Source organism: Branchiostoma lanceolatum, chromosome 18, assembly GCF_035083965.1.
Source record: "Branchiostoma lanceolatum isolate klBraLanc5 chromosome 18, klBraLanc5.hap2, whole genome shotgun sequence".
Taxonomy (NCBI): domain Eukaryota; kingdom Metazoa; phylum Chordata; class Leptocardii; order Amphioxiformes; family Branchiostomatidae; genus Branchiostoma; species Branchiostoma lanceolatum.
The window spans coordinates 5,427,934-5,451,122 of record NC_089739.1 but is presented as its reverse complement, the minus strand read 5'-3'; the positions used below and the strand labels follow the sequence as shown (position 1 = coordinate 5,451,122).

At 40.1% G+C, this 23,189-nt stretch overlaps 2 protein-coding genes across 2 annotated transcripts in view; both read left to right on the top strand.

The window, feature by feature from the left end:
• Nucleotides 1-89: 89 nt before the first annotated feature.
• On the top strand, nt 90-5,068 carry LOC136423888 (proteasome inhibitor PI31 subunit-like). Its single transcript, XM_066412267.1, has 8 exons — nt 90-251; nt 886-1,047; nt 1,604-1,686; nt 1,838-2,071; nt 2,647-2,703; nt 3,250-3,348; nt 3,912-3,977; nt 4,831-5,068. Exons 1-8 carry the CDS (start codon nt 114-116, stop codon nt 4,880-4,882), a joined length of 891 nt encoding a protein of 296 aa, XP_066268364.1. The 5' UTR covers nt 90-113; the 3' UTR covers nt 4,883-5,068.
• Nucleotides 5,069-6,728: 1,660 nt separating this feature from the next.
• The window catches only part of LOC136423911 (protein argonaute-2-like), a 30,844-nt gene continuing 14,383 nt past the window's right edge, over nt 6,729-23,189 (top strand). The window contains exons 1-12 of the mRNA XM_066412303.1: nt 6,729-6,857; nt 10,300-10,415; nt 10,723-10,930; nt 11,712-11,832; nt 18,616-18,800; nt 19,361-19,497; nt 20,203-20,337; nt 20,793-20,880; nt 21,240-21,323; nt 21,501-21,564; nt 21,995-22,066; nt 23,063-23,110. Coding sequence (XP_066268400.1) covers nt 10,370-10,415; nt 10,723-10,930; nt 11,712-11,832; nt 18,616-18,800; nt 19,361-19,497; nt 20,203-20,337; nt 20,793-20,880; nt 21,240-21,323; nt 21,501-21,564; nt 21,995-22,066; nt 23,063-23,110 — 1,188 coding nt within the window. The 5' untranslated portion in view covers nt 6,729-6,857; nt 10,300-10,369. The remainder of the gene's footprint in view (nt 6,858-10,299; nt 10,416-10,722; nt 10,931-11,711; nt 11,833-18,615; nt 18,801-19,360; nt 19,498-20,202; nt 20,338-20,792; nt 20,881-21,239; nt 21,324-21,500; nt 21,565-21,994; nt 22,067-23,062; nt 23,111-23,189) is intronic.

Below are 23,189 nucleotides of genomic sequence, written 5' to 3'. Positions count from 1 at the left end.
ACAACATATTATTGCATCACAGATACATTTTGTATATGTCAAACTGCTTAAAGTAATTCTTGAGTCTAAGTTATGATGTTTTCCATCCTGTGACGTCACACCAAAACAACAACATGGCCGTCGCAGCAGGTTTGGAGTTGCTGTACAGCAGTGTTTGTAACCAGGTTAAGGACGAACACGATGCGCTGGTGTGCTTCCTCCACTGGGAAATGGTACAGTCCGGGTTCAAGTGCGTGGGGACCGGGGATGAGGTGATGACATGTTGTTTTTCTGCTAGAAAATGCTCGTCATCTGTGTCGAAACTTGCTAGCTCACCGCCCCCCTCCCTCTACTCATACCTTGCCCCATCCCCTTGCTTGACGTATGGGATCTAGACGCGGACGTCCTGGCTGTCTTCCAAAATTTTCATCACAGTAGTTTTCTTACTAATAGCTGAAGCCCTACTTGTGTATGCTTTGTTGACGGATATTGATTACAAAGATTACAAAACTCTTTACTCACATTGACGGGTACTCGCCGTCCCCCAGCACCGGGTGACGGTCAGGGAGTGGCGCCCCTGCCCTCTGAGGAGCCAGGGGACAGAGAACACCGGACACAAAACACAAATACTAGTAGACTGCGAGCAACCAGTGCCCTTATTGACCTTGACCAAAATACTGTGCCGTAGCCCTCAGCATGATGAGGTTGTGCACATAACCACAAGAAGAAGAAGAAGAAGAAGATAGATTTGTTATATATTGTATTAGAAGTCGTCATAATATCCTACTTAGTATGATACAGAACTAAGAGACTTTCAGTAACAAGTGCAGCACCTATCTTTGTTAGATATTTGAACTTGAATGTAAGAAATTATCAAAGATATCTTCTTCTTTTTTTTTCTTGAAGGCTCCAGTGACGGCAAATAAAGCGAAGAAGTCCGAGTTGTTGCCCCGGGGATGGAACAGTACGCAGGACGTGTACGCTCTGAGATATCAGCCCAATGATACGGAAGAGAACTACCTGCTGAAGGCCATCAGGATGGATGGTAGTCTGCTCATACATGTCATGGTAGGGAGGACTGATTTTGGTCAAAGCAGTAGCTTTGCAGTATGGGTCGGTGGAAAGAGTGGTCCAGTTCGATGGTGGAAATTGCAACTCAGTTAATGGGTCATGTGGGGCTGGAAAAAACAGTCTGACCTACTCTGCGTGTTTGACCCCCATATAGTGCAAGCACATGAAGCAAAAAGATTGCAGGGAGATTTTGTACCCTTTGACCTGACTAGACCATGTTTTATTCTGTTTGGACTGAACCACTCTTTCTACCAACCCATATTGCAATTTCTACCTGCATGAAAAAGCTTCATACTTCACCCAAAATGAGGATAACTGCTTTTCCTTCTTTTGATCAGTTGTATAGCCAGAGTACAGGATTCATTTTCTTACACTTCAGACTTTTACTACTGTATTGGTAAATAATGTGCTGTTGACAGTCAATTTTCACAGCAAATTTCAGCAGTATTCTTCCTCAGAGCTCAGAAACTCTTCTACTGTATGCCACAGAAAGGTTATCTAAACACAATTTGATATGGATATTTTCTAACGATTGTTGTTTTCCTTTTAACAGAGAGTGAAAGATGAAAAAGTTGGCAGTCTGACACTGGATGTGAAGAACTACATCAACAAAAGTGACTTGCAGGACTTTGATAGGTCAGAAAAAAACTTATTTTTTGCCACTGACTTGATTTAGTTGAATATTCATGTACAAATGAATGATATAAAACTGCAGGGATTGGTTTTGTTTCAGATTTTGTCTAAGTTGAAATGAGATTATAACAGTGTGTGATATGGTACTTTGTAGTGTCTACAAGAACATAGAAACCCTGGAAGCCGCTTTCCAGTCGGGAATCGTGGAAGAATTCAAGCCGCAGAACAGATCGTCCAATGCCGCGACAAACAGCGAGGAACGTAAGGAGGACAAACCCAGCAGGTCACAGAGGGCACCGCGAATGGCAGATGACCCAGACCACGATCCCTTGCGAATCGGCCCGCCCAGAAGACCGAGAGATCCTTACAGACAGGGCAACCCCGAATGGTACTGTAAATGCAGAAATGTTCGCGATGGTTTTATGTTTGGTTTTTCGCAGTTACCGTTTCACCGTGAGCTTAAAACCACCTCAAACACTCCATTTTCCCTTAGCGCGAAATATTAACCATGCGAACTTATATATTAAATGCATTTAATTTTACAGTATTACAGTGATCGATCATAGACATGTCTGAAATATCATCTTGGATATAATTCTTTGACTGTATTTAAGATGTGAAGCAGTTTATTTTGATGGATTATAGTATAGCTAGAATTGACCTGTAGCACACTGAAGTAGCTTTTGGCACCCCATTCTCTGTTGGTTACAGGGTTAGGCAGCAGGGAGAAGGTTAAGCAAAAGTCATCAGCAAATGTCAATGAAAACTCCAGGGCAAAGTCATTTTTGAGGGTGCAGGGTTCCCTGTCATTTGGATTTCGCAGATTAATCTACCGATAATTCAAAGTATAGTTCAAACAAAGCACATTCATTATGATTTTTATTTAACTTAAAGTCTTTGTATGAGTTGTCAAATGTTGTTGAAATGTCCATTAAAAATGTTTTTTTTTCCTTTTTTTTTCAGGGGTGAGCCATCCAGACCATACCCAAGTGTTGGCACAGGGGACCTGGACCCCTTCAGGTACTGCATGCATAGTTTCAAACTGATCACAGTACTTAGGACAATCTACCTGCATTTCTTTTCAACAACTTCTTAATTTCAATAATGAGATTCAGAATAGACAAATTTGAACCACGTAAACTGGTCTCGTCATAGGGCGGATTTTACTCACAAGCTGTCCTTGTCATCACAAACATCCGTAAGAAATAGAAGGCGTTCGAACGATTCCCGAACCCGACCGTTGTGATGTAGCCCAGCGTCCCATACACATGCCGTCAAACTTCTCCGGATACCGTCGGTGGCTATTCCCCTTCCTCACTTGCATAAAATTCCCAATAAACTTGTCTTTCATAAATCAGTCGGATTGAAATCGAACACCTACTTCTTGATGTGGGTTTGTGGAATGTCGTTTGAACACCTTCTATTTTAATGGACCTGCGCGGTGACAAAGACAAAATCAGGTTGTGTTGTTCAAATTCGTCTATTAGAATTAACCCTGACTTATATTCGACATGTGAACTCTCAAAAAAGCACTGAAAGTTTAACCTTGGTTGACATATTTTCCAGTGGAGGTATGGGAGGAGGCATGCTGGTGGACCCTATGAGGTCAGGTTACCCACGAGGACCCCTCAACCCGTCAGCTGGGATACCAGGCATGGTGCCCAGGTAAGGGCTGCTTTCATCATTGAGCATCATGGGTTACCCCCATATAGCCCCATCAGGGGCAAAGTAGGAGGGGGGGAGTTGAGGTCCTGGGTTAAGGCGGGCAGGCCTCCAGCCTGGCACGCTAAGACTCAATTGTAGAAGCCATCAAAACCGTGCCAGGGAGGGCATTCCACTGGGGAATGGTATGGGGGAAATATGAATATTTGTATGTATCTGTTCTGGCTTTGATGGTTTGAAATTTGAGATGGTGGCTCCCCCGGGTGCGCCCCTGAGCTGGTTTCAGTAGACTGTCAGTGTTTTAATATTAATATGATTGTTAACTAGTTTGTAGAAAAAGGTGAGGCGGGCATTCCTCCTCCTTTCATAGAGAAGGGTCCACTGCAGGTCTTTTCATTTGTGTCACGCTGCTAGTCCGCTGGCGCCGGAAGTCATTGACCAACGTCCTGAATGGGGATCCTAAGATTCCCTTGAAAAAAAAAGGTAAAGGTATAGTCCCAATACTGACGTACTGACAATCTGATAATCTGACTTATATCCAAACCTTTTGTGTGTTGTTTCTGTAGGGGTTCAGTCCCACCTGGAGCAAGGTTTGACCCCATTGGTCCTGTCACAGGGGGTGCCATGAGGGGGTAAGTAAATATTTCCGAAAATAATTTCATCAGGTTGGTAGAACATATTAGGATATTTGGAGTTTCTTTTGACACAACCAGATAATCTCACCTGCTGACGTTTTGGTGTCTGTCAGACACCTTCTTCAGAGCTTCTGACTGGAGTACTGCTTCTCACCGCTATAAGTAGCCGATGTAGGTGGCGCTTTTGCGGCGAGAACGTAATCCCAAATGTGGCTGAGCTTGTATCCCCCCTCGTCTCGGTTCATCACAGGTGATGACTTCCTGATGATGAACCGAGACGAGGTGAGAAGCAGTACTCCAGTCAGAAGCTCTGAAGAAGGTGTCTGACAGACACCGAAACGTCAGCAGGTGAGATTACCTGGTTGTGTCAAAAGAAACTCCAAGTATCGTAAGTAAATATTGGTCATAGTCAAAAATTCGTATTCACTGTGGAACTAGACAAACCATGTACTAGTATTATAGGCTCCATATGTTCATACATCTACAACTGTATTAAGAAGCGAGAAGGAATTGAACCTGTACATAACAGTATTAATTAGTCTTTAAATGTAGTAGAATATCACGTTTTTAACATCACTGTAATTATACTTCTGCTTTATCACCATGACTTGTACGTACTTAGCTTGTAAGAGCAGAAACGTACAAGAAAGGTCTTTCACTCATAGTTTGACTGATTTTGATCATAGTGATGTCACTTTTACTTATGGCTAACATGTCCCTGTAACTGTGGAACAGTATTTTTATGCATATCCTGTATACTGTTTTACTGACGTTGACAAATGTATATATATTAATTGAAACAGTAGAAAATGTTAAAACATAATTAATTTTGTTCTGTGGTCTTTTACAGCCCGGATCCAGACCACCTTCCCCCACCTGGCTTTGATGACATGTTCATGTGATCCAGCAAACTCCTGCAAATCTTCAACTACAACGGCTAGATATGAAGGAATGAGAGCACACCATACTGCTTGCAATTCTATCACTTTCTGCCAGGGGGCACAACCACACTCCGAAAAGGTCGGACGGCTTTTTATGCCCCCTCAGCCAGACTGGACAGCCTTTTCTGTTGTTCGTACTGGACAACTCTTTCCACCAACCAACAGCTCCAAAGGCCATGGAATCTTCATTTTGTGAAAGATTATTCAAGTGTAGACTACAAATGTTATGCAAGACTGAAAAAAAGAAAAAGAAATCTTCTTTTGCAATGGTTTTCTTGAAGCTGAATATGATGTATTTGTAGTAAATACAATCATTACTAATATGTGGTTACTGATGTAATTGCTGAAAAGTTGAGAGAACTAATTCAAAAGTGTCGTGCCCAAGTTTGAACTAGATGATAAGCTAATTCATGGTTTGAAGTGTGCATGTTATGTATGTTTGTAATATGTCAAAATTTAAGGCCTGACTATAATGTTCTGTATTATACCAGGGGCCTAATTCAACTTTAACATTTTATACATTTACCTTCAATGCATCATGCTGTCCATGTGCACTTCAATTTATGAACTAGCTTATTGTTAAAATTGAATGTCAGTACGTGAACATCTAGGTTTTTCATTCAATGCTAACTAATGTATTGTTGTAATACTTATCATTTTCTGACTTTTGTATGGAAATGTATTGGTTTAATGGTGTTTTTAATGGCTTGAACTCTTTATGCAAAACCATTTACATGTACTTTGGTTCATCGGTTAAAGTGATAAAAACAATGGCATCAGTCAGAAATATGTTTATTTAGAATAACTTATGAATACTTTGTGCTTTTCATATTACTCAGATTTGTCTTTATGCCATCAGAAATGGTATGATATTTGAGTGTTCTTGCAAAATATACATGTACTTTTGAGGACAATATTGTTTCATTGAAGACAATGTTTGTTCAGCCGCACAAGGCTATTGTACAAGTTAGGCATTGTCATCCTGAAATAAATAAACATATTTCCACTCGAGGAAAACACACTTTCTGAGTATTTCTTTAGTCAGTCTTGCCAAAAGTTCAACATATTCCCCCAGATTACCTATTAAATCAATAACGTTAATAGTTCGAACACACACACATCATCGGGAAACACATACACATATGCACACACACATACACAAAATAAAGCTTCCTATGTACAAAAAATCATGATCTGTCAACCCCTTCTTGAGTTATCTTCTTTTAAAGCATGTTTGAACAAAAACGCCCCTGCAGTTCCAGGAGTAAGAACAAGCAGCTAGGGGGCTCAAACCTATATCATATTTTCATGCACAAGAGCGAGTGAGACTAAATATACCTTTTGGTGACCGTACCATCTTCAGATCAAATTATGCAAAAGCTGGAAGTTCCGCTGTACCGTATTAAACCATTATGAACAATTAGCCTCAAGGGGGCTAAAAATCTAATCATTTTGAGGTCTCATCAAGACCTACCCACATACCAAACATCAAGACAGTCCATTCAGGCATTCACGGGTTATTGTGTTCACACACACACAGAAAGACAGACAGACACACGAACGCTACTGAAAATATAACCTTCTGGCGAAGGTATTTATGATTTGTAAGTTGATATTTTTGACCAATTCGCAAAGAGATGCTGGCAAACAACAGTCATTCTGTTAGAAATAGAAACTATTCTGACCAAAAAGGCCGTTGTTTTCCAGCATTTTTTGTGTAGTATCGTTCAGGAAAAACATTACAATCGTAACCCCCCCAACATCTGCTTGGAGGCCCTTTGTTATTCCTCAGGGAGTCGCGCGATGCATGCCGGGTAATCGGTAAATGGGGGAGGGCTGTCCGGGGTTGGGTCTGCCGCTACCTCCAATTTTCCTCAGTTTTTACTTCAAATTTCACCCTTTTCTCCGGAATTTTGCCATCCCAAAACAAACACAGGTAAGAAACAACATCCTTGTGCCGTTATTGATAGCTTTATTTTCCCTGCAAACCGATTTTAAGACTGTTTTATTTGGAATCTAAGCGAGAGAGTCGGCTCTTGACTTTCAAAATTGTATTCAGAGGGGAGGGGGGTCGTGTTATTTTCAGACGATTTTAGGCTTAAAATTCTGTTTTTATTGCTACGAAATGCTAACGTCATACCGTACATTTATTGCTTACTTTCTAGTGGGCCTATTTAAGTGGTTTTATATGGTAAAATGGATCTGTTAGCAGTAGCTTCCCCTGTTATTTTCTAGTATAAATATACAGCGATGTCCACCCACACAAAAAGATCGCCTCGTTTTTACGGTCGTCAGATCGTAACATTTTCATGGGTAATTTTGCTCATTCTTACGTTCTTGTCTCAATGATTTTTAAAAAGGTATCGACAATTTTCTTGTATTATGTTCATGGTATATTTTTGTGTGCGTATATTGTATCAGAACTAAAACAGAACACTTCTTACCATTTTTGTTTTAAACCTTAAACATTAAACATTTTGTATCACATAATATATATGTACTATATTGAGTGTGCCAAGAAGGTTATGTTTTCGTGTGCACGTAAACAGCATAAATCAAGTCATAAATGGATCCTTATGATACTGTAAATGCAGAAATGTTTGCGGTGGTTTTATGTTTGCAGTTTTCGCGGTAACCGTTTCACCGTGAACTTAAAACCACTGCGAACATTTTTGTCCAATACTGTAGCAGTTTGTAAGTATAGCGCTGCCGCGATCGTAAAACCACTGTGGACACTCCATTTTCCCCTTAGCGTGAAATAAAAACCATGCGAACTTAAATGCATTTACAGTATTATTTGGTATGTTTGTAGGTGTAGGCAAGATGAAGAAACTGTTAGATTTTAGGCCCCCTGGTGGCATTCCATGTTACTGCAGCAGTACAGTCGGTTTTGATGTACTGTAAATGCAGAAATGTTTGCGTGGTTTTATGTTCACGAACTTAAAACCACCGCGAACATTTTTGTCCAATACTGTAGCAGTATGTGATTATAGCGCTCCAAAAAACTTAAAACCACCGCAAACACTCCATTTTTGCCTTAGCGCGAAGTAAAAACCAGGCGAAATTAGATGCATTTACAGTACATCATAGTTTGGATCACGAACTTAAAACACAGTGAAAACCTCCTTAATTCCACTCCTGCCGCAAAATTAAATGCCCACCAAAATAAATAAATGCACAGTACTGAGACAGCATTAACAGCCCTTAGAATTCATGCATGTGGTTAAGCAGACAAAAACGCCTAAAAACATGTCAAAAACCTGCTGGAACCCATCCTCTGCTTGGATAGTACATGTGGTAACAAGTTGCATTGTGCACGTACAGACGCAGACAAGCCAGAAACAATACCTTTCCCCCTTGGGATTCAGTGTACTTAGATTAGAAAGGTTGAACAGGGCAGGGTTGTTTTGTCTGAATCCTAGTTGGACCATGGCTTGAGCTTGTTCGTGGGTGGGGCATAGTTCCTATTGTTTGTAACAAAAGACTTGGGGGTTGGGCATGTGTATTTGTAGCCTGGGTGCCATCCTACTACTAGTCTCCACCAGACTAACTACGCGGGAATATTTGCCAGGCTAAGATGGCAGATTGGACCCTCTCTCTGTTGCCAACTCCCTTAGCATACTATTCACTCTATTTGGCCAATTTCTGCTATTTTCCCAGCCATCCACGGGGCCTGGTAGAGGCTAACATCCTACTACTACTGGGGCTCTTAGTCCTGCACTAGCTAGACATCCTGTTAGTGTTACTACCGGGGCTCCTACACTCCCTACCCCCCAAGTAATGTTTATTGTACCAAGTGTAGGAGCCCCGGTAGTAATAGGATGGCTGTCATGGCACCCAGGCTAGTGTATTTGGCAGTAGAGGTTGTTTGATTTTATCTGCGTCAGTAAAATGTTGAGATGGTGTTGTACAACAGTGATATGTTCGCAGTGGTTTTTTTCTCCTTTCATATGGCTTTATTTTATGTTGTGCACCCAAAATTCTTACTGTGCACCGAAATATTTAGGTTTCTTGCACCAGTGCACCTATTCCCAAAAATGAATTTCAGGCCCCCAAATGGAATATTGTTTAGCCTTGAAATGCAGAAATAGGACAAAAGATAGAATCTTAGCCTCATATGATATAGAATCATAAACCTTACTAAAATGCTAGTTCATGTCAGTCATAACAAAGCGGTTGTTGTTTTTAAGCAGTTGCTATGAATTATAAAGAGGGCAGACAAATTACAGCATTAATGCTGCAGCTGTTGACATTCATTATTCATACTTTGTTCCGATATTTCTTGTAAATGAAGGCTGTGGTCACATTTACATTTACACTGTTACATATGTTTACACTTGTTCACTTAGAGTTAAACACAACACTAAACTTAACACACACAAAATTAGAAAGCTTGATTTTACTCAATCATATCTCTGTAAATACTTCATCAAATTGTACTATAGATATACATGTATCATTGAAAAGCTTATGTATTCTCCTTTACAATGATATCCCATCTGTTATGATCATGGGTTGAGCATCAGGGCTACTTAAGTGAGTACGGGGTTGCTTAAGAAAAGTGGCAAAATTCCCCTAGTTTTTTTTAATGATTAGGGGTACATGCATGTGGCATGTGGTATATTTTTTGAAAGCTTGCAGTGTTCTTTAAAGTGATACTAGTACCTCATTTGTTATGATCACTGTTTAATGCAATGAGCACCATGACTAATCTAGTGAGTGGGTCTCAAGGAAAATTAGCTCAACTTGTTTTGTGACCCTCTTGAGCAGTGTCAGCTGTGGTGTTTGGCCTATGAATGTAGGATCATGGCAAGTTTGGTATCTTTGTAAAAGGATAAATAAGCTTTCAAATGTTATATAAATTGTGATACTATACAACAGACAATGTGATAACGGAGATAGTACATGTATGATTGATGACATTCAAGTTTCCGACCTTTTTGTGTTGAGTGTAGCAGTCTCTATGATTATTTACCTTTATAATTATACATGTGTATATATAAATGGCTTGGATATTTTTTCTATGTATTCTTCAGGGGTCCAACATTGAAAAGCACTAGCTAGTTACGTCCATGAAAAATGGAAGTATTGTTTTGGGTGTATGTATGTACATGTTTTTGGCTGTGTCAGTGTGTGTGTGTGTGTACATTTGTGTTTCCAGAATGAGATGCATATATCTGTGGTCAGCATAGCTTAAGAACCTCTAGATAGATTGTGATGATATTTTTGTGTATAAATGTGGGTAGGTCTTGGAAAGGCAAAGGTCAAGGTCTATTATGAACCTCCCGGTGCCTTTTCTTGTTGCCAGTTTGATTAGACAGCACTGGTAGTACAAAATGTACGTCATGTGGCTTGACTGTTGTTTCTGTATTCTCCAGGGGTCCAACATTGTGAGAACTACTAGTTACCAGTTGGAGTAGACCGTGCTCACACACATACGTCTTCAGGATGGCATTACCAGGGATGCCTCCACTTCGTCCTCCAGGGGAGCCAAGTAAGTACACCTGTTATAGAACACCTGTTCTAGGATCTTTATTCCTATAAAGACCTCACAAGTGAAATTTCACAAGTGTTATTGCGTGAATATATTTATCAATGTTTATAACTTGCACTGGTAGTTTAAAGAAGAACGAAACAAGTTGAAATCAGTTCAAACAAAATCAGTTCAAAGTTATGAGAAATATATCATGAATAATTTTGTTGTTGATTGTTGGTACAATAAAAGAAGTGTTGTTATTTAGCATCCATAGAAAAATAACATGGACTAGTACCTAAAACCAACTTCTTGTTTCGTATCCTAGTTGGGCCCCCACCCATTGGTCCGCCCCTCGGTATGCCCCCTCCGGCGGCGATGGACCGGTTCTGTTGCCCCCGACGACCCGACATCGGTACGGTGGGGCGAAGGATCAGCCTGCGGGCCAACCATTTCAAAGTGTCCATGCCGAAGGGCGACCTCCACCACTATGACATCAGTATTATTCCAGACAAATGCCCTCGCAGAGTCAACAGGTAAGGCAATGAACTTTTTCGTTTATTTACTTTTTTGTTTACACTACCAGTAATCAGGCCTCGAAATAATTGGTGCATGTGCACCTGTGTACACCCAAATTTGGAGCTGTGCACCTAATTTTTGACTGTGGGTGCACCAGTTCACCTAGGTATTTTTGTAGGCTATAGGGTAAAGTCACTATTGTACACTAGTATACAGAATATTCTGGAACTGCAGGTATCAGAAAAAGCAATATTACCTTTTGTTGTACTTTATTTGATGTATCACTTGTTTGAAATTTTAAGGTTAGCTTTAGATAAATTAGAATTACAGATTGAAGTTCTTAAGAGCCTTAAACTTTGTAATTATGTTTTGCTGACATTCAACTTTATTATATGTGGTGCACCCAAAATTCTCTCTGTGCACCTAATTTTTTGGGTTGGGTGCACCAGTGCACCTATTTCCAAAAATGAATTTCGAGCCCTGCCAGTAATAAACACACTAATTTTGTGCGTTGAGAGGCATAAGACACAAACTGGTACTGTTTATTTAGACAGACCAACAACAATACCTCCCTGAATTAGTAGCCTCTTCCATTGACCCCTGACCTGGAATGTCTACCAGCTGCCAGAGGAAGTTGAGAAATGACTGATTCCATCAACTATGAACTCCACTTCCTGTCACTCCCTTACTGTAACCTTTTATTAGGTCTGAAAAATCTAAATCCTTGCAATTGTCAGAGTAGAACAGAATAGCCAAAATTTTTGATTTAAAAACTTTCATGGTTTGTGCTTTTTACAGAGAGATCATTGAAAAAATGGCCCAAGCGTACGCCAACCGGATCTTTGGGGACCTGCGTCCTGTCTTCGACGGGCGCAAGAACCTGTACACGAGGGATCCTCTTCCAGTGGGGACAGAGAAGGTAAGGAAGTAGCGACATTTCATACGCAAACTTACGGAAAATCTGGCAACGCACCTACTGCTTGTTACATTTATAATACATTAATATGCTTATTAGGGTTATAGTTGTCAAATTAGTCAATGTAATGTCTTAAAAATTGTACTTTGTTGCACTGTCAGTGACAATGCTTCAATAGACTAATTAAAATGTAGAAAATGCAAAGTAGAAACATAAAAATGCAAGTATTTGATGGACATGCAGCCAATCTTGTCATTGGTTGAACCCCTAACTACCATACTGTCATTGGTTGAACTACTTATTGCCTTGCTATCATTGGTTGAACTGCAAATTGCCATGCTGTCATTGGTTGAACTGCAAGTTGCCTTGCTATCATTGGTTGAACTGCTAATTGCCATACTATCATTGGTTCCTCGATGAAGATTAGACATCCAGGTAATAAGATACGCCAAAAAGCAATTACTCAAACAACTGGATATGATTTTGGAAACGGTCAGACGTTTCAAGTAGCATCCACTACTTTTCGTCAGTGACTGTGAGCAAGATCAGTTGAACAGCAGGTTTATAACCATAGGATAACATGGTAAATAAACAATAGGAGCTATTGTCCCCTTTTACTTCAACCTTGTCTTGAGTTGTCTAATTCGCTTTCTATTGGACTATCTAAAAATTTGTCTTCTCCTTATTTGCATATCAATTCATAGTTCGTGGTTATAAACCTGCTGTTCAACTGATCTTGCTCACAGTCACTGACGAAAAGTAGTGGATGCTACTTGAAACGTCTGACCGTTTCCAAAATCATATCCAGTTAACACTAGTCAGTTCACATGTGGAAAAACAGAAGCTATCAGGAATCTTCAGAAATGATTGATTTTTGCCTACAAGTTGGGTATCAGCTGAAAGCTCTCTTCATCATGAACATAATCATGTAAAAATTATTAGTCAGTGATATTCACCGCTTTAGATATGATCAGTTGAAAATGCATGTTTACGATGTAGTCCTAGCCTAGCACAATGCAGCTTCATACTGGCCATATGGGTTAATACCAGTAATTGAGTGGCAATTGCTTTCGCCCATAGGGGGCTATGACACCTCTAATGAGCTAGACCATTGAACTCAAGCCCGACCACTGAACTGGTAATTTGGTGGAAAAGGTGTGAAAAATGTAAATCGACCAAGGTTGAATGGCCATGTGGGAATGGCCAGGCTCTCTATTGCCAATGCCTGGCTCTCCAGAACTGAACTCACACTTTGCCAGTTGGTGTGAAATACAGTCTAATTAGCAAGTATGATTCAAAGTAGGTCTGTGATCCAATTCAGGTAGTGGCCATTTTCTTTATAAAACAATATGTTCACTTTGTACTGCCTTACTGCCCTTAGAACAGATTTCAGGATTTAAAAAGGTTTGAATTATATCACTTTAAAATTATTACATTTGATGAACAGAACAGGAAAATGAATAGATGGTGCAGTTAAAATTAGCAGGGTGCAGGTAGTTTTATGTTACTTACATTATAGTAACACGGGATAGATTTATTTACTTTGAAGTATGACAGGAAAAGTACAGTACTGAATTTCAAGTCCTGCTAAAATCACAGAACAGGGGATGTTGATCATGAGAGTGGCAAGTCTGGCGACTAATTAGTCAGGGAGGCTGTAGGTTGAGTATGCGGCGTGAAAAGCTACCGCTTCTGATTTTTGGTCCGAAGCACACCGCGACCCTACTCTTCTCGATATTATTGTGTTTAGTTCATTTAATTGTTACTCTGCTTTTAGTTTATTATAAGTTTAAATGCATTTTTTAACATTTCCTGGCACGACATACACCCAATATATTTTCCACAAGTGAGAGTGATGTGCCTTATTGAAATTGGCAAAACCAACCTCCTTGGCAAAACTAAGAATTTTTAAAAAGCAGGAGACTCTGATATCAAGAAATAAGAAAATACCCGTTCAATTACAGAGGTGTTTAATTTTTTATAACTTTGTAAATCTTCCACTGTTGACTTCTCTCTACTTTGGAATCTTTTAAAATCGAATTCTTTAACCTAAGGTGTTGTTTGAATCAAGGACATTATATAATATTGTCCTTGTTTGAATGGAGCGTTACTGAGCCACTCATGATGTTGTGATAGTGATGTTCATTTGCATACAGGAACAATAGCGGTGGAAGTCTGGGCTGCATAACAATGTGAATACATTATGGTTTCTCAAAGATTGGTGGATGTTTGTGGTGGGGATTCCCAATGCGTATTGACGATTTCTAAAACAACTTCGCTAAAAGGTTTAGGAGTAACTTAAGCTACAATACGGGTACAGGGTGTGCGCTGTTCATTGAAAAAAAATATGGTACTTAAATTTACAGACACTGGCGATAAACGGCTCGTTTAAAAGATAATAAACACTGATAAAGACCCCGTTCACACTCATTTTTTTCAATCGCGATTGAAGTATAATCGCGATTGAATCGATCCGATCGCGATTGATTTTTTCAGTGTGAACGCTCCCAATCGCGATTGGAACGATCCACAACGATCCAATCGCGATTGGATTGTAACTACCTCCGGAGGTAGTTTGATTGGATTAATCGCGATCGGATCCAATCCAATCCTATCAAATTTTGAGTGTGAACACAACTACGATTCATTCCATCGCGATCGGCGGAGATTTCGGCTGGTTCCGGGGGTGGGAGGTCATACATGCGGGTACTTGGGGTCATAGTTCGCATCGCGCGGGAAAACAAACCCAATCCGCACGTCAGATCGCTCTTTTACAACAACAACAACTTTTCATCGTCAACAATGCCCAAGAAGAAAATCAATAAAACTCCGTCAGCAACTTCAGCTGGTGGCAGATGGCGCGATGAGGAGACCAGGGTCCTCATCGCAATCTGGAGGAGAGAGGAGGTGCAGGCCAAACTGGGGAAATGTCACCGAAAGAGGGATCCGGACATTTACCGCACCAAGTGACAATGTCTAGCGGAAAAATAGACACAAAACAAGGGCAACAAGGACAACAACAACATTTACCAGATGATCGCCGATAGCATGCTTCAATCGTGCTTCAATCGCGATCGGATCACGGCGTACTTTAATCCACTTAGCGAAAAGCAGTGTGAACGCAAAAGTTTCTTTACGTTCAATCGCGATCGGATCGAACAATCGCAATTATACTTCAATCGCGATTGAAAAAAATGAGTGTGAACGGGGTCAAACTTAGAAGAGTATAAAAGCCACCACTCCCGACCAATCTACTATTCATATTGTCTATATATATAATATAATTCTTGATAGTGTCAATATCGATCCATTCGTTCAGCCCTTGAAACAATGCACATAATGACGTAGTTGCAAGGATTCGCCTTTGTATTTGTAAAGTGCAATTTGGTTTACTCAAATTCACCCCATTTTACTCATTTGTCACGAAGACGCAAGTTTTACATTCACCCCTCCATATTGACATGGGAACAATACGAATCTAGTTTACGGCTCTTCACCCAAATTCACCCACATTTCCCACTATATACTCACATTCACTTCTGCTCATGGGGTGAAAAGGTAGTGGCTAGTTTGGTAGTGTCAGTTTGTTTTGGCATCATACACTCGGAAACAACTGACCCACGCCCAAATTTTATTAAAGTGCTACTGCAGTCTTGCCCACATTATCTATCACCAGGTGCTAATATGTTATGGTTATCTCACCTACTTACTCTATTTGCCCGTTTTATATACATTCAAAAATGTAACGCTTTGATCATTGAATAGTTTCAGAATTTAATTAATGAGGTCTCTTTATTTACACTGTCCTCAAACTAGTATAGTCCCCCCGGCGGTCCGTGTATTTACCGAAATGCGGGAAATACACGAAATACACGTCCGAAATACACGAAGTACACATGAAGATGGCTGAAATCTACCGAAATACAGTATGATTTGATGAGTTAACGTCACAGGTTGCTATATTCCGGCATGAAATAATGTATCATGGTCCTGGTGACAAGAAAAAGACAGAAAATGCCTCGCGATCGCGGCGCGTGGCCGGCTGCCGCCATCTTTCTTACCATACGCCATGATGTTTGTATTTTAGTGGTATTTACACAAAAAGAGTATTATGTTGATAAAACGTGGATTCATGATTACAATTCTGCAAAACCATTCTATTCTGAATCCTTGCAGACTACCTCAAGTATCATTTTCATCTCGCCTGCTCAATTTGTCCCGCAACAAAAAGTCTTTGTTAAATATTAAACTATTAGGCCGCATGGCCAAGTTTTTGCAAGGACATTTTATCGTGTCCTTGGTTTTTGTAAATCTTTTTGTGCAAAGATGGCCGCTTGTCACATTGCCAGCAAGCAACAACAACAAAACAAACTTGTGTAAATAATGGACCATTGTCATTCAAGCTCTGTCTTAACCATGTCGATTGGTAGGTATCATTATCCGCTCTTTTTGTATGGGTGATCAGTAAGTATTATGCAAATTGTCTACCTGAAGCTTTGTTACATAATGTTACAAAATGTTTTGATAAGTGGACAAATCTGCCATTAAAGGCACCCAGAGCACTTTATGTGGCTTCAAACTCAAATTAAAAACTCCAGTTTTTAGCCATTTCTACACATAGTAAGTTTCAATAACACTATACCATTACATATCGATATTCAAGGAGCAAAGATGCGATGTCGCTGTGTGTTGAGCACTCAAAAAAAAATCCAAGCGCTGTCAGCGCCGCCGTTTTTGTTCTCAAATTTTCCGACTTCTTGGAACGTGACGTCCCGTCGCCGGAACTTGCAGAGAACTGACCGTTCCAGTCGAACACAGGAATAACGCACAAGTACATGAGAGACGGACTTGGTACTAGTTGGCAATGTGTTACGTAAGCTCCGTCCCCTTGAGTGCCCGAGATATTTTCTTTTTCATTTCGCTTTTTTCTTGGGTATTCATGTAGCCAAGGAGGTTAACCTCCTTGATGTAGCCAATGCAGTGAGATATCTGTCCCAGATATGCATTGTCATTTCTGCTTGTCATTTCTGTCCCACTAGCGCTGTTTTTGACGGAGGTGTTCCAAATAGAACAGGGGGTTCTATATGGTGTTCGACGGGAACGGTCCATTACCGACGAAAAAACCGTTTTGAGTTCTGTTTCAATCTAATTACACTAGGCGCGTGAAACTAAAGGGATCATTGTGTAGCTTATTTTCGCGTGGCTTTTGAGCGCTTGTGACATGTAATCATCACGCAAATGTGGTAAACAGTGGCATTAAATGACAATTTCATAAAGATTACAGCAACTAGAATATTTCCAATTTTCAAGCCACATAAAATGCTCTGGATGCCTTTAAGGAAAACCAAGATTAAACCTCCTTGGGAAAACCAAGGAGGTTTTATATATCCTTGGTCAAATAAAGATGTTATATTCATGGGCCAAGCAAGGCTTTTGATCGATAAGAGAATTAAAACACCAATCAAGTTAAACATGGTCTAAGGCCTTGCTAACAAACATACAAATTCACAACTCAGGACTCGAAGCATATCTTAAACATTCAGAGAAAGGAGGTTTAATATATTAAGGCCTGTAACCTCCTTGCATTGAGGCTTCTTTAATCTCCCAAATACAAATTATGAAAATTCCCAATGATTTCTTAACATTTTTTTTTTGGCGAGGGCCAAGGGAAGACAATTGGAATTGTTACAGTTGAATTTGATTTGTTTCTTCAAGGTTTCTTCCACCAGTCTCTTTAAAAAAGGTCAAAATTGATTTACACTGTTACATCTTTACATATTTATCACAGCTTATATGAATACAACCAAGGTCCATTATACTTTTTTCATCTTTGCAGATGTCCTATGTCACAAAGTCAAGCTAATTGACAACATAGCTTATTAGTTTGAAATAATGAAGCACTGTGATCTGGCAAAATCAAATCAAGGAGGCTTGATAGAGCTTCTTGTTCAAATCAGATTGTTCACCTCAGGAGAAAATTGTCAAATAAGTGCTAATTACACTGACTAGCTAGGTGTGATAACTCATTATGCGAGTGTTTTCAACAGTGTGGAAGGACTAATTATCACCCATTTTCATTGGGATAGCCCACTCTTAGCCCCCTGTGGCCCCAGTTTAGCAAAGTCTGGGCAATAGTACAGTCGCCAGGCCTAATCAATGTAGGTATGGGTTGGGCAACTTTAAAAAGGAATATCTTCATAGCTTTACATCTTATGACCAAATTAGAGGTACCATAACGCAAGGGAAATCATGCTCTTTCAAATGACATGTAAAACTAATCTGTATGTTCAGTAGAAAAAAAGTTGGAAAATTGGATTTCCAAGATGGACGCCTTCGAATCCGGAAACTGGCTTTCCGGATGTGAAGTGAACAGTGTTAGTTGTTTGAGTAATTGCTTTTTGGCGTATCATTGGTTCAACTGCTTATTGCCATGCTATCATTGATTGAACTGCTTATTGCCATGCAATCATTGGTTGAACTGCTTATTGCCATGCTTTCATTGGTTAGACTGCTTATTGCCATACTATCATTGGTTCAACTACTTATTGCCATGCTGTCATTGGTTGAACTGCTTATTGCCAAGCTATCATTGGTTGAACCCCTAACTATCATGCTGTCATTGGTTGAACTGCTAAGTGCCTTCCTATCATTGGTTGAACGATTCATCATGATGGACAGACAGTCAGGATTAGTCTGTTATTGAAAGTATAAAAGTAGCCTGTTCTATGTATGAATTACATAACTAGTTTTTATACGATGATAAAAAATGTTTGATCATGTTTATAGGTGGAGCTTGACGTGACGTTACCTGGGGACGGAGGGAAGGACCGCCACTTCAAGGTGTCGATGAAGTGGGTTGGGAAGGTCAGCCTGTACGCGCTGGAGCAGGCGCTGGAAGGGCGCCTCGCCACCGTCCCGTTCGAAGCCATCCAGGCGCTGGACGTGGTTATGAGACACCTCCCATCCATGACGTAAGAAAATGACATCATAGTGGTCTTACTGTTTATGCAGAAAGTTTTTTGGTGGTTTTGTGTTTGCAGTTTTGTCACAGACCTGTTCATCGCAAATTTTAATCCACAGCGAAAAGAGACATTTCCGATCCATGAAGTAAGAATAGGACATCATACTCATAGCGGTAAATGCAGAAATGTTCGCTGTGGTTTTATGTTTGCGGTTTTCACAGTGACCTGTTCACCACAAATTTAAAACCACAGTGAAAAGGATTCGTCTGTCTTCTGCCCGCCTACCCCTTTGTTTCATCCGTAAACTTGAAACCACCATGAGCACTCTCTATTCTCCCTACCATGAAATTGAATTCCCGAACTGAAATGTGTAGTCTGCTGCATTGTGTGTAATGTCAAAGTTTAATTCCCCTGTCCATTCTATATGTATTGCCAGGGCCCACAGCTTTGACGTATTACCGTCATGTATACCTTTTCATGCCATGTTGATTTGAATGCATAAAGATACAAAATGTTCGGCCCCTGAGGTCTTACCGAAAAGTGACCAGAGTTTCTCCATGTTTCTCCAGGTATACTCCCGTGGGAAGATCCTTCTTCTCGTCCCCCGAGGGCTACAGCCACCCCCTGGGCGGGGGGCGAGAGGTGTGGTTCGGCTTCCACCAGAGCGTCAGACCCTCCCAGTGGAAAATGATGCTCAACATTGACGGTAATCTACAGTCCTTGTTTCTCTGTGTTAAAGTGATATAATGTGATCAGGTCTTGAAATTAGAATTGTCACTTGTTCCACTTGTCACCATTGTTACCTTGCACTGTCTGTAGACTTTTTCTATGCATTGTTCCATGTTGCAATTAGCCCTCAGGTAAAAACTTGCAAAATAAGCTATTATGTTTGTAAGAGTAACTGACATTTGCTAGAAAATACATATTGTTTTCCTGCTGTATCTTTTCCAAAAATTGTATACCTGAATATGTGAAATGTTTATAGTTTATCGTTTGTCGTCTGATTATAGCTCATTTATTATGTAAATCAGGTTTTGGGTAATTTTACATGTCTCTTTTGTTCACCTCCTGTCACTCTATGGTGAACATGACAAGCATATGGAAAATATACAACTGCAAAAACACAAAAAAACAAGCAAACAGACAAACCAATATCCCCCTGTGAACTAATAGGCTCTTTCATTGACCCCATGACCAGGAATCTCAGTTGTCACCACAAGGTTGCTAAATCACTATTTCTGGCAACTCTGTCTTCCACTTCCTGTCACTCTTGCAACTCTAACCTTTACTTCCTGTGGGTTTGGCATGAACGTAACTAGCATATGGAAAATACATAACACAGACAGACAGACAACCGAAAACGATACCTCCCATTTCACGGAGGTAACATCTTGTTGTTTCTTTGTTACAGTTTCTGCCACTGCGTTCTACAAGGCCCAGCCAGTGATAGAGTTCATGTGCGAGGTGCTGGATGTGAGAGACATCCACGACCAACGGCGACCCCTCACCGACTCGCAAAGGGTCAAGTTCACCAAGGAGATCAAAGGTCTCACAGGTCATTCTGTATATGGAATAATGGTTTAAACACCTTTCTATTTGATGTTTTTCATCTACAGTCAAATCCACCTGTTTAAACATCTTTTTCTGATAACTTACTTGTGGCAACTGCCATATTTAGATGTAAGATTAAATAGTTTGATCCTATTCCATGTACTTACAACCCTTTATGAAGCAATGAACTGTCTAACATAGTCAGCAACCAATTTTTTATTGTGTTCAAGTCACGAACAGGTACAATGATAAAAGGCAATGTTTTCATATGTAAGACAACCAGTGTTGTGTTATATTTGTTTGTTTGTCTTTTGAATATTTTTTGAATAATTTTTATCATCATTACATGTGTCCATTGTTCAATTCCTGTGACTGAACGTGACTAGCATATGGAAAATAAGTGTGTACATGTACAAAATGTACATGATCCTTATGTTGTATGTACTTCAGGGCTGAAAGTGGAGATCACCCACTGCGGACAGATGAAGCGGAAGTACCGCGTATGTAACGTGACCCGCAGACCCGCGCAGACACAAACGTACGTCCGACTCTTCTATAATGGCCGTTTAACCCTTCTATACCGTAATGTGCATTTACAACTTTGGCCTTTACTTCCTGTCACTCTACAGTGAACCTCATCAATTGAACAAATATCTTACTGAGCAAATACTGTTGGATTTAAAGTTTTTTGCAAAGTTGAAAGCTTACTGTAAATTCCTTTATATCTACGGGGACTTTGTTCCACAGTAAAAGAGAAGTTGAGATTTTGCTGTGTTATAAGTTGAAATAATTCTATAGTTCAGAAAAGTTCAGTGGAAAGGTCACGGCAAAAAAATGTGAGAATAAAACCACAGTGAACATTTCAAGATTTACAGTATGTGTTGTCTGTTGTGTTAGGTTCCCTCTACAGTTGGAGGATGGGAGGACTGTGGAGTGTACTGTTGCAAAATACTTCTTGGAGAGGCACAAGAGGAGGCTGGAGTGAGTTTTCCCCTTGTATTCACTATCTTTTAAAATTTGCATACAGTGCTGCAGCACTCCCTGGTGATCTTTTTGAAAACTGCAGCTAAGATAAAATACTGCAGAGGTTTTTAACTATATATTTCAGTGCTGTACCCAACGTGTGCTAAAAGATGCTGATGTTTTTTTCTCTCCCAGATTTCCTCACCTGCCGTGCCTTCAGGTGGGACAAGAACAAAAACACACCTACCTGCCACTCGAGGTAAAGTGCAACTATTTTTAAAGCTTTTTTTTAACAATGATAAAGATGCACATTTACATGGCCTAGTGCATGTTAGGTTCAGGTAGGCGTCAGAAATATCTGCATGAATTATAAATATTTATGTTGTAGGTCAGGATAGCTAGGATTTATAGACAGGGCATCCAAAAATCGGGGGAGGGGTGACCAGTCCTAACCCCGATGGGCTCTATGGATGAACAATTACCTGGTAGCTTTGCAATTTTTTTATCAATTGATTTACATCATGTCCCTGTGTATGGTATGAGGAAAAAATAACTGGCAGTGTGTTTGTGCAGGGAACGCATGTACACGTTTGCTGGGTGTCCCCTGTAAAAGGAGGATGTCTAATGTCTTTGTTTTCTTAGTGTCCAGACGCCTTGCTAGCTAACAGCCTGCTCTCCTCCCCTTCCAGGTGTGCAACATCGTCGCTGGCCAGCGCTGCATCAAGAAACTGACCGACATGCAGACCTCCACCATGATCAAGGTTTCTCAAATAAGTTGTCCTCTACCCGAGCCATCACTGCAAGGCCTGGACTGTACATGTGTCGCACACAAACACTCTCTCCGCAAAAATCTTCTTTCGTTTTTCTGGGCTTTTGTTTTTGTGCTTGGCTAATGTGTAAGATATAAGGAAAGTCTGGTTTTACAAAGCTGCATCGATAAATTGTAACATTGTCACATACTTGTTCGCATGGATAATTGAATTTCACAACAAAAGTGAGAAAATATTCTTGTTCGTAGAAGCTGCATTAGAAAACATTGTCTCTCTCGAATATGTTACATTTGGGGAAGAAATGAAATGCCCAAACAAAAATTGATACACAGGTTGATTTGACTTTTTTTCAAAAGAAAGTTTAGGCAGTGTAAGGGAAACATTGAGTTCACCATTTGTACAAAATTTCTACTTAATTTACGAGTAAATTTGGAAAAAATTTCTAGCATTGAACTTATCCATTCTCCAATTCTTCAATGTATGAAAATATTGGAAGCAACATCGACTACCTGTAGTGACTTTTTTGGCGAAGCCTCCGGGGCGAGCCAAATGTTGTAGTATTTCTGAGTCTGAAAGAGCTACTCGGTGATGCCTGGTGTAGAACCAACTTACTTGGGTACTGCTAGATCAGTGCAAAGCATGTCGTTGTGGTATGTGTGTCGCATGGTGTTCCCTGCAAGCTTATGCTTAGTGCGCATTAATAACATACTCATTATATATGATTGGGCAAGAGCATAGCATTTTATTAAGAATCAAATGCAAATTAATTGTTGTAAGCTTTGAGGCTTAGTTATAGTTATGATAATGTAATGTTTTTCTGCTTTTGCACAAAAAAATTTAAAAAAGCTATTGTTCTGCAAACTTACTTCTTGCAATAAGCTCGTCCATGCATTAGTCACATGATCTGGGCAGGCCCATGATTGGCCAGGCTGTAGCCATGGTAACTAAGAACAGTGTTGTTCATGTTGTGTTTGTTTGTTTACCCAGGCCACTGCCAGGTCAGCTCCAGACAGGGAACGAGAGATTATCAGACTGGTACGTTTGGATAACATCCCACTTTTCATATTCTATGTTCTATGTAAAGTATGTTCTATTTTGTGATGTTACCAATTTG

Excerpts from the sequence above, each read along its gene's own strand:
- LOC136423888 (XM_066412267.1), top strand. The coding sequence starts at position 114 with ATGGCCGTCGCAGCAGGTTTGGAGTTGCTGTACAGCAGTGTTTGTAAC. Across the intron at positions 1,048-1,603 it reads GTCTGCTCATACATGTCATG|AGAGTGAAAGATGAAAAAGT; the intron begins GTAGGGAGGACT and ends TCCTTTTAACAG. Across the intron at positions 3,978-4,830 it reads ACAGGGGGTGCCATGAGGGG|CCCGGATCCAGACCACCTTC; the intron begins GTAAGTAAATAT and ends GGTCTTTTACAG.